The sequence below is a fragment of the Microcaecilia unicolor genome, chromosome 5 (genome assembly GCF_901765095.1).
Source record: "Microcaecilia unicolor chromosome 5, aMicUni1.1, whole genome shotgun sequence".
In the NCBI taxonomy this organism is placed as follows: Eukaryota; Metazoa; Chordata; class Amphibia; order Gymnophiona; family Siphonopidae; genus Microcaecilia; species Microcaecilia unicolor.
In genome coordinates, this window is record NC_044035.1 from 178,187,382 (window position 1) to 178,203,021 (window position 15,640).

General features: G+C 41.4%; 1 protein-coding gene across 2 annotated transcripts in view; it reads left to right on the forward strand.

The window, feature by feature from the left end:
* The window catches only part of AARS1 (alanyl-tRNA synthetase 1), a 91,274-nt gene that overhangs the window by 54,493 nt on the left and 21,141 nt on the right, over positions 1-15,640 (forward strand). For both annotated transcript variants that reach the window (XM_030203615.1, XM_030203614.1), the window contains exon 14: positions 10,440-10,646. In XM_030203615.1, the coding sequence (XP_030059475.1) occupies positions 10,440-10,646 (207 nt within the window). The remainder of the gene's footprint in view (positions 1-10,439; positions 10,647-15,640) is intronic.

A 15,640-nucleotide genomic window follows, 5' to 3' on the forward strand; every position in this document is an offset into this window, starting at 1 on the left:
ATATTTGTAAATATTGATGCAGCATATGTTAAGTTGAATGGTAGCTATATCCCTACTTTAATGCACTTAGGGCCCTGTTTACTAAGCCACGCTGTAGGCGCACAAACCTTTTAGCATGCCTACAGCGCGGCTGAGTAAACAGGGCCCTTAGTCTTAAGCCACCCATCCACCAATTTGATCTAACCTATATTGTGTACAGATTACATCACACTATATGATAGATCAAATTGGTGGAGGTATAGTCCTATATATTAGAGGGCATTGAGTCAAACACAATAAAAGATCTGCAGGAAACAAAATGCACTGTGGAATCTTTATGGATAGAAATTCTGTGTGCAAGGAAGGCGAATAGCAGTGGGGGTATACTATTATTTACCTGGTCAGAATGAACAGATGACATTTTATCATTTAAAAAAAAAAGTTAGGGAAGGTAAAAAAAAAAAAAAAAAAAATTGGCAACAGTAATAATGGGTGATATGGATGAATGGCTGCTGACAGACCTGCATCAAGATAAGATTGATTTTTTTTTTTTTTTTTTTGGGGGGGGGGGGGTGTCTGGACAGTGTTTTGTAAAGAGTTTTTGCTGTGCAGTGTCATCAGTAGAATTTGAATTTGATCTTTTATTGACCTGAAAGTCAAGTGATACGAGCTTTAAGATAAAGGAGGTTTTTGTGCCTTTTAAGGGCTTTTCTCTTCTTACTTCTCCTGTGTGGGTGTGTGTATGTATATATATATATATATATATATATATATATATATATATATATATATATATATACACACACACACACATATACATACGTGTATATAATGCACACACACACAAGATTTATTTTCAAAGGAAGAACTCAGCATTCCATGCCTTAAAAACAAACATATATATATATATATATGTATATGTGTGTATGTATGTATGTGTGTATGTGACCTGACACGGGCCGTGTTTCAGCAAACAATCGCCTGCATCAAGGGTCACAAATCCTTGCAGCTTGCCTTGTTAAGCGATACAGGTCTGCCACTAACAGAACACAGTACAATGCCTGCTCAGAGCATCAAGATGTACACACTTAACCCCCCACTGCCCCAGGTACAAATAAGTACCTAAGCCACATTGAGCCTGCCATGAGTGGGAAAGCGCGGGGTACAAATTAAAAAAAAAAAAAAGCTGAAAGAGTCTTGCTCGGTCAGTAAACGTTGTCGAAAAAACCACCAAACTGACAAGGAAGGCAAAGAGACTTTGAAAAGAAGATTGTGTTGAAGGCAAAAATACATAATAAAAACTTTTTTAGGAATATCACTTGTACAGCAAATAAAGAAATTTAGAAAAGAAAAAAGTATTATCCCATACTTTAAGTCCACATCACTATGAGATGAAAGACAAATAGAAATTTAAGAGAAAATGTATAAAACTAGTAATCTAAGCAAATTGTTTAATTTGTTGAAATTGCACAAAAAAAAACAAACAAACTTTTTTTAGGTATCTTAGAAGCAAGAAGCCAGTAAAAGAATCACAGACTGCTAGATGATCAAGGGGTAAAAGGGGCACTCAGGGAAGACAAGGCCATAGCAGAGAGATTAAGGGGTCCTTTTACTAAGCTGCAGGAAAAAGGGCCCTGTGGTAGCGGCAGGGGCCTCTTTACTGCAGCAGGTAAAATGCCCCGCCAATGGGCACACAGTAAAATAACCCTTACCGCGTGGCCATGCAGCGGGAAGCACTTTCCACCACCCACTGAGGATGAAAAGGATTTAAGAAGGGTGTCACTATTGGTAATGAAAAAATAGGGAGAGGGTTTCTGCCGAAGGTGTGTGGATTGTCTAATGGCCTTTAGGTAAGGAATACATCTGTTGATAAATTGAATATGGTTCTCTAGCAAGATTAGGTGATTTCAGAAGTTTATTAGAAATGTAGGTTCTTTTTGACTTCTTCAAGATGGAGTTATATTCACAATGGAGAGTCTTACATTTCTGAAGGTCAGTGGGGTTCTGGATTTTTTCCATACTCTCTCAGCGTGTCGAAATTAGCACTTAAGCTGCATGAGATATGAGGAGAGCCAAGGTTGACCACGAACAGATTTGGGCTGAGAAAATATCTGGGGGTAATACTATGTAGATCATGTTCAGGTATGACGTTCTAAGATTCAGTTTTGACATCAAGAGATTTGGAGGCGGGTAGGGGGGAGTTGAAAATAATGATGGAGAAAGAGAATCAGTTTCAATATAAGAGAGTGGTCTATGCCAGTGACCAGGTAGGGGGTTGTTGAGTTGGAGGAGGGCCATAGAGGTCAAAACAGAGAAAGTAGTGATCAGATCAGGAGAGGGGAAATAATGAGAGCTAAGAGAAAGTGAGGAATCCTGCAAAGTAAGAAGAATATCTAAAGTATGACCAGCAGTGTGAGTGGGGAAACGTGACCCATTGGTGAAGAGACAGATCAGACAGAAAATCCAGAAATAGCCTAGATTTGACCATTGGGATTATCTACATAAACGTTGAAATCCCCTAAATTAAATTTGGAAAACAGACTGTGGCATCAGCAATGGCTTGAAGGCAAGGGTGCCATTGCTGTACGGAGAGAGAAAGTGGACAATAAAATAGGAGGACATAGAAAGGTTGAGTTAAACCAGTTTTGACTAAGAGAAGTTCTGGGTTGGAAAACGGAGAGGGGATTTCTGAAACCGGGAGGTTAGAGCATGTAGAATAGCCACACATCCCCAGACTTGGATGAGCGGGAAACAGAAAAGACGTCAAAATTTGTCGGGAGTCAACTATAAAGGAGAGCCTCTTCGCCTCAAACCCAAGTCTCAGGTAGACAAAGCAAAGAGCAGAAAGGATCTCTAAATTCATAATTAAGAAAAGACTTGTTTTTAAGAGATCTGCAGTTTAGAAGGCCAGTAGAGATAGGAGTGGAGTTCATGGGAAGGGGAGGGACTAGATGTGACTGAGGAAGGAGTGGGAAAACTAGCAGGGGAGAAAAGTGATGGGAGCCAAAAAGAGACTGTCAGTTGTTCCATATCACTAGGATGAGGAATTCCTGAATAAATGGAGAAGTTGGTATAGCAAAGTTAAAATAACACCAAGATAACAGTAAAAGGCTTAACAGAGCGAGGGCTCGCATGAAAACATAGCGATGAATCAGTGCCCAAGATGGACGAGAAAAAAGAGCACAGAAAATTATAGTGGCTCACACTGCTTCCGATAATGAAATATCATAGAGAGAGAGAGCTTAGCAGTTCCGGGTTCAGTCAGCTTACTGGGTCATGTGATCAGAGGAACTTGGGGGGTGGGGTGGGAAGGATAGCACCAAAGCAGAGGTAGTGTCCAGGAAATTCAGCCAGTGAGATATAGAAGACAGAGCAGCAGCAATTACTGCGCATCCAGGCGGTGAAGTGACGCAGACAGAAAGCTTAGCAGTTCGGGCTCAGTCAGCTTACTGGGTCACATGATCAGGTAATCAGTATTTATGCTTTAACCTGGCCATGGTTTTGCTGCTGTGGCTTTGTCAAGGAGAGAAAATAGTGCAGAGTTTAGAATTGACAATATACGCGGACCACTGAACCCAGAGGCAGGCCTTCGAAACGGCGGCCATCGTTGGTCGTGGTCGACGTGTAGGAAGGACCCGCATGTTAAACACCTGATGGAGTTAAGTAAAATACGGTGTGGACTTTTATGTATCAAGTGAAGTTTAAACCTAAATGATCTTGTCAATTTAGCTCTACAGAGGTTTTCTGGCCGATGATGAAGAAGTCCAGCCCCCGAAGCTTTGGTTTATGCTGGGGGCTTCTCGAGGCCTTTCCTCTGATCAGTATTCTGACCTTTTGAGTTATTGTATACTAAGTCAGACATTTTGATGCTTGACAATTGATATCTCCCTAACATAGTAACATAGTAGATGACGGCAGAAAAAGACCTGCACGGTCCATCCAGTCTGCCCAACAAGACAACTCGTGTGCTACTTTTGTGTATACCCTACTTTGATTTGTACCTGTGCTCTTCAGGGCACAGACCGTATAAGTCTGCCCAGCACTAGCCCCGCCTCCCAACCACCGGCTCTGGCATAGACCGTATAAGTCTGCCCAGCACTAGCCCCGCCTCCCACCACCGGCTCTGGCACAGACCGTATAAGTCTGCCCAGCGCTATCCCTGCCTCCCAGCCTCCAGTCCCGCCTCCCACCTCTGGCTCTGGCACAGACCGTATAAGTCTGCCCCGCACTATCCCCGCCTCCCAACCTCCAGCCCCGCCTCCCACTACCGGCTCTGCTATCCAATCTCGGTTAAGCTCCTGAGGATCCTTTCCTTCTGAACAGGATTCCTTTATGTTTATCCCACGCATGTTTGAATTCCGTTACCGTTTTCCTCTCCACCACCTCCCGCGGGAGGGCATTCCAAGCATCCACCACTCTCTCCGTGAAGAAATACTTCCTGACATTTTTCTTGAGTCTGCCCCCCTTCAATCTCATTTCATGTCCTCTCGTTCTACCACCTTCGTATCTCCGGAAAAGGTTCGTTTGCGGATTAATACCTTTCAAATATTTGAACGTCTGTATCATATCACCCCTGTTTCTCCTTTCCTCCAGGGTATACATGTTCAGGTCAGCAAGTCTCTCCTCATACGTCTTGTTACGCAAATCCCATACCATTCTCGTAGCTTTTCTTTGCACCGCTTCGATTCTTTTTACATCCTTAGCAAGATACGGCCTCCAAAACTGAACACAATACTCTAGATGGGGCCTCACCAACGACTTATACAGAGGCATCAACACTCCCTTTCTTCTGCTGGTCACACCTCTCTCTATACAGCCCAACAACCTTCTAGATACAGCCACCGCCTTGTCACACTGTTTCGTCACCTTCAAATCCTCAGATACTATCACCCCAAGGTCCCTACTTTCTAGATATTAATTCGATCAATAGGGAGATCACCTCTTTGTTAGATAAAATGTGCCATGACATAATAGTGTGTACTTTGGTGGTATGTGTGTATGTATCAAGTATCTACTGTAGAATCTGGGCGGGGAGTGGGTGGAGTTCACATGTATGCACATAGATTATTAAATATGACAATGTGTGTATGTGATTTCTGCCATTTATGCTAGAATTTTATAGAGACACATAATACTGCCTAAATAGGCACCTACTTGTTTCTTAAATCAGGCCCCTGTTATAAAATTACCCTCCTTGTGACTAATTTTCTCTGTCAAATTCAACAGGCAAGTTTACAGAATCAGGCAAAGTAAAAAGATTTTCCTGAAACAAGTTTTACAGGGCACAATTCCTCCACCACATAAATACAGTAAACAAATAGAATTGCTGTTCTCTCTTTGCCAATAAACATGCAGCCTCTTCATAGAAATGTAGATCCTCAATACCTTGGCTTTCATCTTGCTAATAGTGTGAAATGACTATAATACCTGCCCTACTTTTAAACCCCACCTTCACACTTGGCATATACAGCAGTACACTTTCGAAACACCCATTCACTCATCCCTTCAGAGGTGAGGTAACTAAATGTATCTCAGTGGAAAAGTAAGTGATCAATTGCTGTTCCTTTTCTATTAATATCTGTTCTAAATTAATGCCCCACTTCTCCCAGAAAAAAGAGGTTATGGTATTCTTTCTATCGCAATACTAGCCAATCCAAGAAATATTTGAACATATGCTACTGTATAGTGAATCATACACACTGTCCCACTAATTTCAATGCTGAAATTAGTATAGTTAATTTTTAACAAAAGGAACCTCAAAACTCCCAGTAGGGATAAATACCAAATGTACTAAAAAAAATCCACTACTATAAAGGGAAGCAAGGTAATATCATTGGTCCATATCAATCATAAAAAAGGAAAAAGAATCAACCGCAAAAACTCCACATTCGGGAGAAAATCAGGTGACCGAGAGGACAGTTAAAAAAAAAAAAACAGCTTTAAGAACTGCTTTGAAGACAACTGCAGTTGGGTTCTTGTGGAAGTTGTGAAGACGACAATGAGAACAGCCTTTAAAAGTCGTTTTAAGAATGGCTTTGAGGACCATTGCAGTTAAGTCCTTGTTCGTTTTTTTCTTCTTTCTTTTTTCTTTAATCTTGGAGAGGCAGCTCAGTTTTTGCTTGGGACCCAGGGCATTGAGAGAGATTTTTTGTTTTGTTTTTTTCCAGAGGCAGTAGGCGATTTGGCAGGTTTTCTCTTCATTTTTGTACTTTTTTGCATTTCTATATTTTGAGATTGTAGGATTTTCCATATTTTGGTCACTGTAGAGCGAGTATTCACCTGTCCCTTAATTGGATTGAAAAGAGTTTTTTTTTTTTTTTTTTAAATCACCTGATTTTTCTCCCAAATGTGGAGTTTTTGCGGTTGATTCTTTTTTCATGATTGATATAGACTAATAATATTACCTTGCTTCCCTTTATAGTAGTGGATTGTTTTTTTTAGTACATTTGGTATTTATCCCTACTGGGAGTTTTGAGGTTCCTTTTGTTAAAAATTAACTATACTAATTTCAGCATTGAAATTAATGGGACAGTGTATATGATTCACTATACAGTAGCATATATTCAAACATTTCTTGGATTGGCTATTATTTTGATATACATTTTGAACTTCCCTTTTTTTTACTTGATCACAAAATATCAGAAAAATGTCCAAAAAGTGGTATAAAGCTGCATTTGGACATTTTTCTCACAAAAATGTCCAAATTGGTATTTTCAAAACCAGTTTTTAGACGTTTTTCTATGAAGTCTATCAGAAGTGCATTCAGATCACAAGGGGGTGTGTTAAGGATGGGATCTGGACGTTCCTAACACTTGGATTTTTTTTCTGCCATAATGGAACAAAACAAAAACATCCAGAGCTATAAGTTGGACATTTTAGTGTAGACCTGTTTTATTAATGAATACTCCCCCAGTAGTAACTAACCCCCTCCCGCTCCCCAAAAATGTGATTAAAAATATTACTTACCAGCTTGATAAAACCATGGCTCCTTCTACATCCCAATGGCTTTTTATGCATTTTTCACATGGCTGTTTTTTTTTCCCCCAAAATGGGCCAAAAAGGTAAATGCACAAGACCTCAAAAATATCTAGCAAATGGCCGTTTTCAAAAATAAGAGACTTTTTTTTCTATTTTGAAAATGGCTATATTCTCCACTTGAAGTTTGGACGTTTTTAGCAAAACGTCCAAAGTTGAACTTAGATGTCATATTGAAAATGCCCTTTTGGTTTGCTATCTCTCACCAATGGGGCCCAAAAGGAGCCTGTTTCTTATTTAGCTGTGCGTTGGAGCAGTGTTCTATCATGCAGATTTTGACCTTTCTAGTAGTCATCCCTATATTTTTGATATGGACATATTGTAGTGTAAACAACTCTGCCTCTCTCCTTACACCGAGAAGGTAAATCTTATCCCAGTTGTGCATGCCATGGTAACATCAAGACTGGATTACTGCAATGCATTATACAATGGTCTGACTACAAAGGGCCTGCACCAGCTCCAGTTGATTCATAATGCAGCAGCAAGACTCATAGAAGGTTGTAAGCGATGTGACCACATCACACCATTTTTGCAAAAATTTCATTGGCTACCAGTACAATACAGGGCTAAATTTAAAACTCTGTCTGATCTTCAAGGCCCTGAAAGGAAATGGCCCCGAGAATCTGAAGAATAGGATGATCCTCCACACACCGCCAAGGACACTAAGGTCCTCCCAGGGACTTTCATGAACTACACCCTCTCCAAAATACATTACAGGATGTGATACCCGCAAGTGAGCCTTCTCCGGAGTAGCCCCTACACTCTGGAATGCGTTGCCTGAAAGGCTGCGCTTAACACAAGACTACCTCTACTTCAGGAAGCAGGTGAAAGCTTGGCTCTTCAACCAAGCCTTTAACGGAAGAAGTAACTAACTTGTTAGTCTCACTCACACACACAAGGATTGACTCGGGCTGCACATACTGCAGTGGGACATGTTTATCCACTCCTACCCTAGCTGAGATAATATTTAACCATCTCTCTGACCTCATGTGCAACTTTCTTCAAATCACCTTACTTTCTAATTCTTCCTACTTTCTTGCTCATCTATATGGTACAACTTTGCCTTACCCTTCATTACCAATTATAATGTTCTAGTACATATTGTGTTGTCATTGCAAGTAGTATAACATGCCATACTTTGTATTGTTGTTTGAATATTTTTACTGCTCTAATTGCCTCCTGCTCATGTTTGATCTATTCTTACTCTACACCGCCTTGAGTGAATTCCTTCAAAAAGGCGGTAAATAAATCCTAATAAATATTCTGAATTACAATCTGTATGTGCAATGTTTAGCCACAGATGGCTAAATTCCTTAATAGTGAATGAGTGGTTGCATATCACAGGAGCCCTCTCACTCTTTTCATTTTTTTTAATTTTGTTATTACATTTGTACCCCGCGCTTTCCCACTCATGGTAGGCTCAATGCGGCAGGCAATGGAGGGTTAAGTGACTTGCCCAGAGTCACAAGGAGCAGCCTGTGCCGGGAATTGAACTCAGTTCCTCAGGACCAAAGTCCACCACCCTAACCACTAGGCCACACATTCCTGAAGCCCTCTCCCTCGTCTTCTGCGCCCCAGTTCTGATGATGCAACTCTTTCTTTGTCCAGGACCAAACACTCTTCTCTCAAGATAACACCTTGCCTGTAGAAAAAAGCTGCATGCCATGAGTAGAGAGTAGATCTTTTTTCCCCTTTACTTATAATGATGAGGATTTTATAAGAGAATCTAAGAAATTTTTGAAAAATGTATTTATTTTATGAAAGCAACATAGGTGTTATGTCTTTATAAAATAAGCACCCAGAATGCAAGGAAATACACGTCAAGCTCTGTCTCTTGCCGTATTCAAATCTAGGCTAAAAGCCCACCTTTTTGACGCTGCTTTTAACTCTTAACTCCTATTCTCTTGTTCAGTACCCATGTGTGTGAGTAATTCCCTTATCCTTTATTTGTCCTGTTTGTCTGTCTTGAGATTGTCGAGGAGGGACTGTCTTTTACATATTTAGTATACAGCGCTGCATATATCTAGTAGTGCTAAAGAAATAAGTAGTAGTAGTAGTACATGCACAAATGTACAGTTAGCCTCTGAGAGTGCTTATATATGTTATTTTTGGCACCCTTGTTTAAGTGCATGTATATGACTGTGCAGTTTTAGAAAGAACCCTTTTCCGCTGTAAGACTCTTTACACACACTGAAAAGCCTTTATAAAGTAAGGTGTAATCTAGTGGGAGAGCATTGAACTTTTGAGTGTCCTCTTTGTCACAGTGTCCTTTGTATGACGTTGGGCAAGTCACATTTATTTATTTAGAATTTGATATACATACACATGGAGGTGGTTTATATTCACCCTGTGTCTGTTTTCCCGGCTGTAAATAGGTAATAATTGTTCCTTCCTTATCCACTTGCTAGGCCAGCCCAGACAAGTGTGTTGTGCTCCCCAACTAGCAGATGAAGACAGAACACTGAATTCAGTGTTGACATTGTTATTATAAGGATTAATGTAGTGCTGGAACTTGTCAGTATTCTCTGCGTCCAGCAAATGGTTGCAGACTGGATTGGTGTACTGTAACAGCAGGATGTGAGGCCTATGTCCCTGGGGTGCAAATCATAGCCCATGTTTTGTGGTGCCAGCTGGTACCTGGATGGATGCTCACAGGGTCAATCTATGGACCTTTCCTTGCTTGAGTTTGAAGAAGAGGCGGCTGCTATTCTGGGTTTTATTTATTTATTATTGGCCTAACAGAAGGAGATAAGTAAGGCAAAATTTGTACGTACCTGATACTTTCCTTTCCTGCTGGACCAGTCCAGAGACCCTCCCAGGAAGACTTGCACCCAAGTCCCTTATGCTTCGGAGAGCTTTGGTCCTTTTAGTTTGGTTCTGATCTTGTTTTTCTCTGGCATCTATGTTGTGTTTCTGATTTCTTTGTTCCATTCTTGTTGATAATTGTGTGGTTTAGAATGGGGTTTTACCATAACCTGTGACAAATGTTTACTGACAAGTTCAAGACCACACCAGTCCTTAAATTAGTGATATCTCTGTTGTTTGGGGAGCACAATCCACTTGTCTGGGCTGTTCTAGCAGAACTCAAGGGAAGGAATTTATCAGGTAAGAACAAATTCCTTCATGACATTTTGATGTCAAATCTTTGCTGTTACACTTTCTTGAGGTTGCAGAGCAATTTCTAAAATACTGTATCATAAAGCATATTGTAGACCTGTTTTGAGTGAAAGTGCTATGGACTTTAAATCCACTTTATTGCATTTCCCGTTGTATACCTTCATAACAGTTGTTTCCTTGTTTTCTTATGGAGCATTTCCTCTCAGCAGTTCTTGCATGAGCTGAATTCTTCCTTTCAGTCCTAGATAGGAATTGTAACAGAGAAACATGAACCATTATAATACTTATTCTCATTCTTCTGTTTTCAGCCCAGGCGTAGACCTGTTATGAGCAACCACACTGCCACCCATATCTTGAATTTTGCTTTGCGCTTTGTGCTGGGAGAGGCTGATCAGAGAGGATCCCTGGTGGCACCAGACAGACTACGCTTTGACTTCACTGCCAAGGGAGCAATGAGTACCCAGGAAATCAAGGAAACTGAAGAGATTGTCAACAGAATCGTTGCAGAAGCCAAGGTTTCACAGATCTCACTTTATATAGTCTTATGAGGAAGTACAGCAATGCCAGTGTTTATATGCCTTTACCTAAATAACTCCACATCCTTTGCATGCCTTAAAATTGTGCACTGAGGTGTTTGGACAGTGGCAAGGCACTTCGTTTGATGCTTGGTGCTATCACAGTGTATGGCATTTGTAGGATTTTTGTATCTACCATATTTTAAAGCATAATAGAAGCATAGCAACATGCTTCTGTTCAGCTTGTGTTTTGCAGAACATCGAGTTAGGGGTCCTTTTAGCAGTGGACATAATGCAGACATCATGTTAAATAGCTGTAAAAATTCTCAGAGGAAAGATAGGATGTCAGGTCTTCACATCTGGGAGACGTCTTCCAGTGAAGCTCCAGCCCACACATGAAAAAAGCTTCTCTAGCTCTGAATGCATCCTGTGGGGCTTCTTTAGTTTCTCATTTTATTAAGGATTGCCCACACACATTTCCCACCACAGTGATTACATTTTTTTATTTTCAGTCATTTTTTCTCATATTTTTATGTATGGGCATTCTGCCCCTCAACTTTGTCAGGTTTTTCAACTATCTCATTTAAATTTTACTATATTTTTTCTGCATTCACCTCAGCACATCGTTTGATGCTTTGCAGCTGGACTTTTTTCTTCAAAAACGGAGATGTTTTCTTTCTCTGCAGCTATTTTTATTTCAGTAAAATGTTCAAGAAAAAAAGCCATGAGCAGCTTTAAAAACTGCAGAAAGTGTAGCAAAACCATATCCAGAATGGATTACTTATAACTGTTTGCAATGCATAGGCTTAATTCACAAAACGTCTCAGTGTAATTTGTGTCTACAGATAACCCAAAGAGGACTTCATGCTTATGAGGAACAGAAGGAAAGGCTGTTTGATGCCTCTTATGCCGATGATCTTGGATTGGATTTAAAGGAATTTGACCCAAAGGGCCCAGAAGCTGTAGTTGGCACTATGGGTGCATTGATATTAGACACCTCTATCTCTTTCAATAGCGAGCATCAGTAGAGGCCATCAGGATCATCATCCACCAATGCCTGCCTGCCTGGAGGAGGAAGATTTTGGTTTTGACATCAAAGGCTACCAGTGTCATGCATCAAGCGAAAACATTGACATTGGTCCTTATTGGAGCACAGTGTTGAGAACAAGCAGGTATTGATGGCTACCATATCTGCCAAGTGCCCCTCAATGGACCATTTTTCATCCTTTTCAAAATAGACGAGGTGTATCAGACTCTGGCCTCTCTGACCAGGCTAGCAGTATATCTCAAGTGACACAGGTTTCACCTGCTGTTCCCTCTTCAGCCACGATATTGGCAGCCTTCAAGAAGGAGCTAGATAGTAGGAGTGGCTTGCTTGCCATCTGGCTTGATTCCACATACTGTATCTGTAACGTTGTTATTGAAGCAGATGGAAGTAACACTAGTCCTCTAAAGCCCGTGCATTATCTGTCTGTATTTCATTAGTATGCGGCCTCAACGGGCATCCACATCAATTTGAAGTGCTCTGGTGTCTATATTGAGAACATCAGGAGAGGAAACATTTTCCAAGGCATCAGTCAATGTTGAGGTCTAAATACCAGCAGTCGATGAGATCCAAGATGGTAATTAGAGCAGTCGTGGCGTGGTGGAGCTCCTGAACACTAGTGAGTGGGTTCTCTGTTGGGGATTTTCCCCATGCTGGAAATGGGGAAAAGGAAGGGGAAATCCAAGACGCCTCCTCGAGCTTGGTGGAAGACCCTACCGCCCGACAGACTATGGAAAGTTTGGGGGTCCAAATGCTGGGAGAGCAGACACACGCTTCGATGGATCCCGCAACTATGGAGGCGGACTGCAGCGCTGAGGGAGTGTCGTTGAGTCCTCCACCTAACGCAGCTCCTCCAAGACCAGGAAGTAGCTACATGCCAATGGGGTTACAGCATGGAGAAGCACCCGAGAAGGGTCAGGCTTCCCTTGTTGTGCGAGGAGGACCTGTCGCTGTGTCAACCCCGGGAAGATTGTTATCAGACGAGAAACAGGATTTTCATCTCTTCTTTTCTTTTGCCCAGGGTCTTGCTTCCAGAGGGAATGGAGGTATGGAGAGACATATGGAATCGTTATGGGATGCGATACAGGATTGAATTCCACCCTTCTGCAGGTATCTAATACTTTTAAGGGAGAGTTAGTAGAATTGAAACAATCATGTCAAACTCTATCTGGCAAAATCGAAGATCAGGAGAATAAAATTACCTCACTGGAAGGGGAGGTTGTCCATTTACAAAGTTTCGCCGCAACAGCTATCAGGGATAGAGATGTGCAAGCCCGCAAGCTTGAATATTTGGAAAATCAAGGAAGAAAGAACAATTTAAGGTTTTTAAATTTTCCTAAGTCACCTTTTATTCCTGCCCTTGATATGCTGAGGAAATAATATTTTTTGAACTTCTATCATATAAATGCAGTTTTCTTGGGGTCAAAAATTCAATTTTTTCCAGACTTAGCGAAGGAAACACAAAAAAGAAGGACAGAATTCTTGGCTATGAAACCTAGAGTTCTTAATTTAGGTGGTTCTTTTGTGCTGAAATTCCCTTGTAGGTGTTTGGTGACCTTAAATTTAACTAATTGTTTTGTTTTTTTTGACCCAAAGAAACTGTTAGAATTTGTTACTTCCAAAGAAGGTACTAGGGATACCTTGGTCGCATCCAGTAATTGATTAAGCTGTATATCGGCTGCGAGTGTTAAGCTCTCTATTGGTGATTTATATTCTCTTTGTTTTCTCTTTTTTATTTCCTGGAACTTGGATCTAAATAATGTGGACAAAGTTTTAGTTTTCTTTTTTCCGTGTATAAATTATTTTCCTGTTACTTTATGTATAGATATTGCTCAAACATTTATGTTAATATGTAAAAGTAAAATCAAAAATATATGGTAGAATACTAAATACCAGCAGTCAAGTACCCATGCTAGCCAGACATGGTCCCAGACTACTTTGCTGGAGTGCTTTTCTGGGTCCAATACCTGAGCATTTGTGGGGTTCTGATTACGAACCAATGATGATTTCTCAAGTGGAGCGTTTTTCCTTGGACCCCCTCTGTTCCACAGGAAAGGAGAGTTTCTACCCAGAGGACCTATCTGTCACAGATTCTATACACGAAGTGGCTAATACCATTCCCTTTCTATTAGAAAATGAGGCGGAACCAAGGGCAAAAATATTGGACTCAATCCAGTTCTTCATCCTAGGCCAGTAGGAGTTTTCAGGGCATAATCTATCACAAGATATGGAGGATTCTGTAGCCTGGTGGTTGGACCAGCTTCATCTGGCAAAAGAATTCCCTTCAAATTACTCCCGTTCAAATTGTCCTCACTACAGATGCATCCAGACTTGGTTGGGAAGCTCATGTATGTGGGCTGCACACTCAGGTTCTTCAGTTTTCTCAGGGGAAAACTTGTCAGATACATTTCCTTGAGCTAAGAGCAGTCTGGATCGCTCTGAGATTTTTTTTCAGAGCTTATTAATCCATATACTAAATACATAAGTTATACCTTTAGCATGGATTCCTAACTCGCAGAACAAGGGAACTGTGATTCTCATAGTCCACTTTTCATCAAGACAGGTTTGGTTTCCCCTCCTTCAGGATCTGTCCATAAGGGCTGGTTTCCCCTCCTTCAGGATCTGTCCATAAGAGCTGGGGAATTCTCCAGTGTTGTTCACACAGGCACAGGGTACCCTGTTGCATCTCCATTTCAGGTCTTTAACCCTTAACCCTCACAGCCTTGATATTAAGGGTAGCCTTAGCTAGCCTGGATCTGGCTAATAGCTTTTCATAGGAGAGACTCCACTAGATGTTCTGATAGTTCTACATGGAGAAGGTTTGCTGTGTGATGTGCTGCTCCACACAAAAACAGCTTGAATATCTTCTGTATCTGACAGTGAGGCTTGTAGGCCAACTCCATGAGGTTCATCTTAGTTCAACTGACACTTAGCACCACCTTTCAGAAGACAAACTGTGCAGTCTCTAGTGGTTTGATTTATGTGGTGCTTTTGTTGAACTCTACCATCACACCTTCAGTGTGTTGGGCTCTCAATTTCTAATTCACCTGATAAACTCCTTTTGAGCCCCTGTTTCCCTGTGAAATGAAGTACTTGACCTGAAAGGCCATTTTTTTTGGTGGCAGTCACTTTGGCACACAGAGGGGCTGATGAAGAAAGCTACCACAAGCTCATCTACACAGATACCATAGGATATATGCGCATGAGCAATTAATAAAGGGATTAAGCACAAGTTTACCTCTGACATCTATGGCTACACATTGCATTCAAATGAATGCATATGAGGCTATCAAGTGTGCCGCAACGATGCACAAAATGAAAAAGTGGCCTTGAACAGGTGGGGTCTAGGGCACCTTCTCTCCAGTTACTCCTCCCTTTCCTGACTTAAAAAAAAAATCCTGTGTCTAATGGCACCCACCCTTCCTTCCTCTCTCTCCCCCCTCCCCAACCTGACTTGATTTTTTTTTCTTTTTTTGAAGTCCATGGTGTCTAGTGGGGACCCCCTGACCCTTTGCTTACACCTGCTCCAGATTCATACCTTAAATGAGGCAGGAGTAATGCCCACTCATTCCTGCCTCAGCACCATCATCTTAGTGCCCTGCACCGGGAGGGATAAAGGAATGTTTCCCTTATATGGCTCACTGTCCCCACCTGGTGCAACCCAAGGGAATTGGGAGAAGGGAGAGGTAATGAGTGGGGGGGTGCCCTAGACACCAGGGATTTCTTTTTTAAAGTGGTGGGGAAGGGGTTAGATGGGAGGTACCCTAGACACAAAGGCAATTTTAAAGTTGGGGGGGGGGAGGAGCTGGGTCAGGTCATGCTGGGCAGAAGGGAAGGAGAATTGGGCAGATACAGACAACCAGCAACGAGCTGCTAATTACTGCCATGACTCTAGCGTGGCAGCAATTTGCATGCTCATTGCTTATGGTGTGCCATGGTAGGTTTGTAG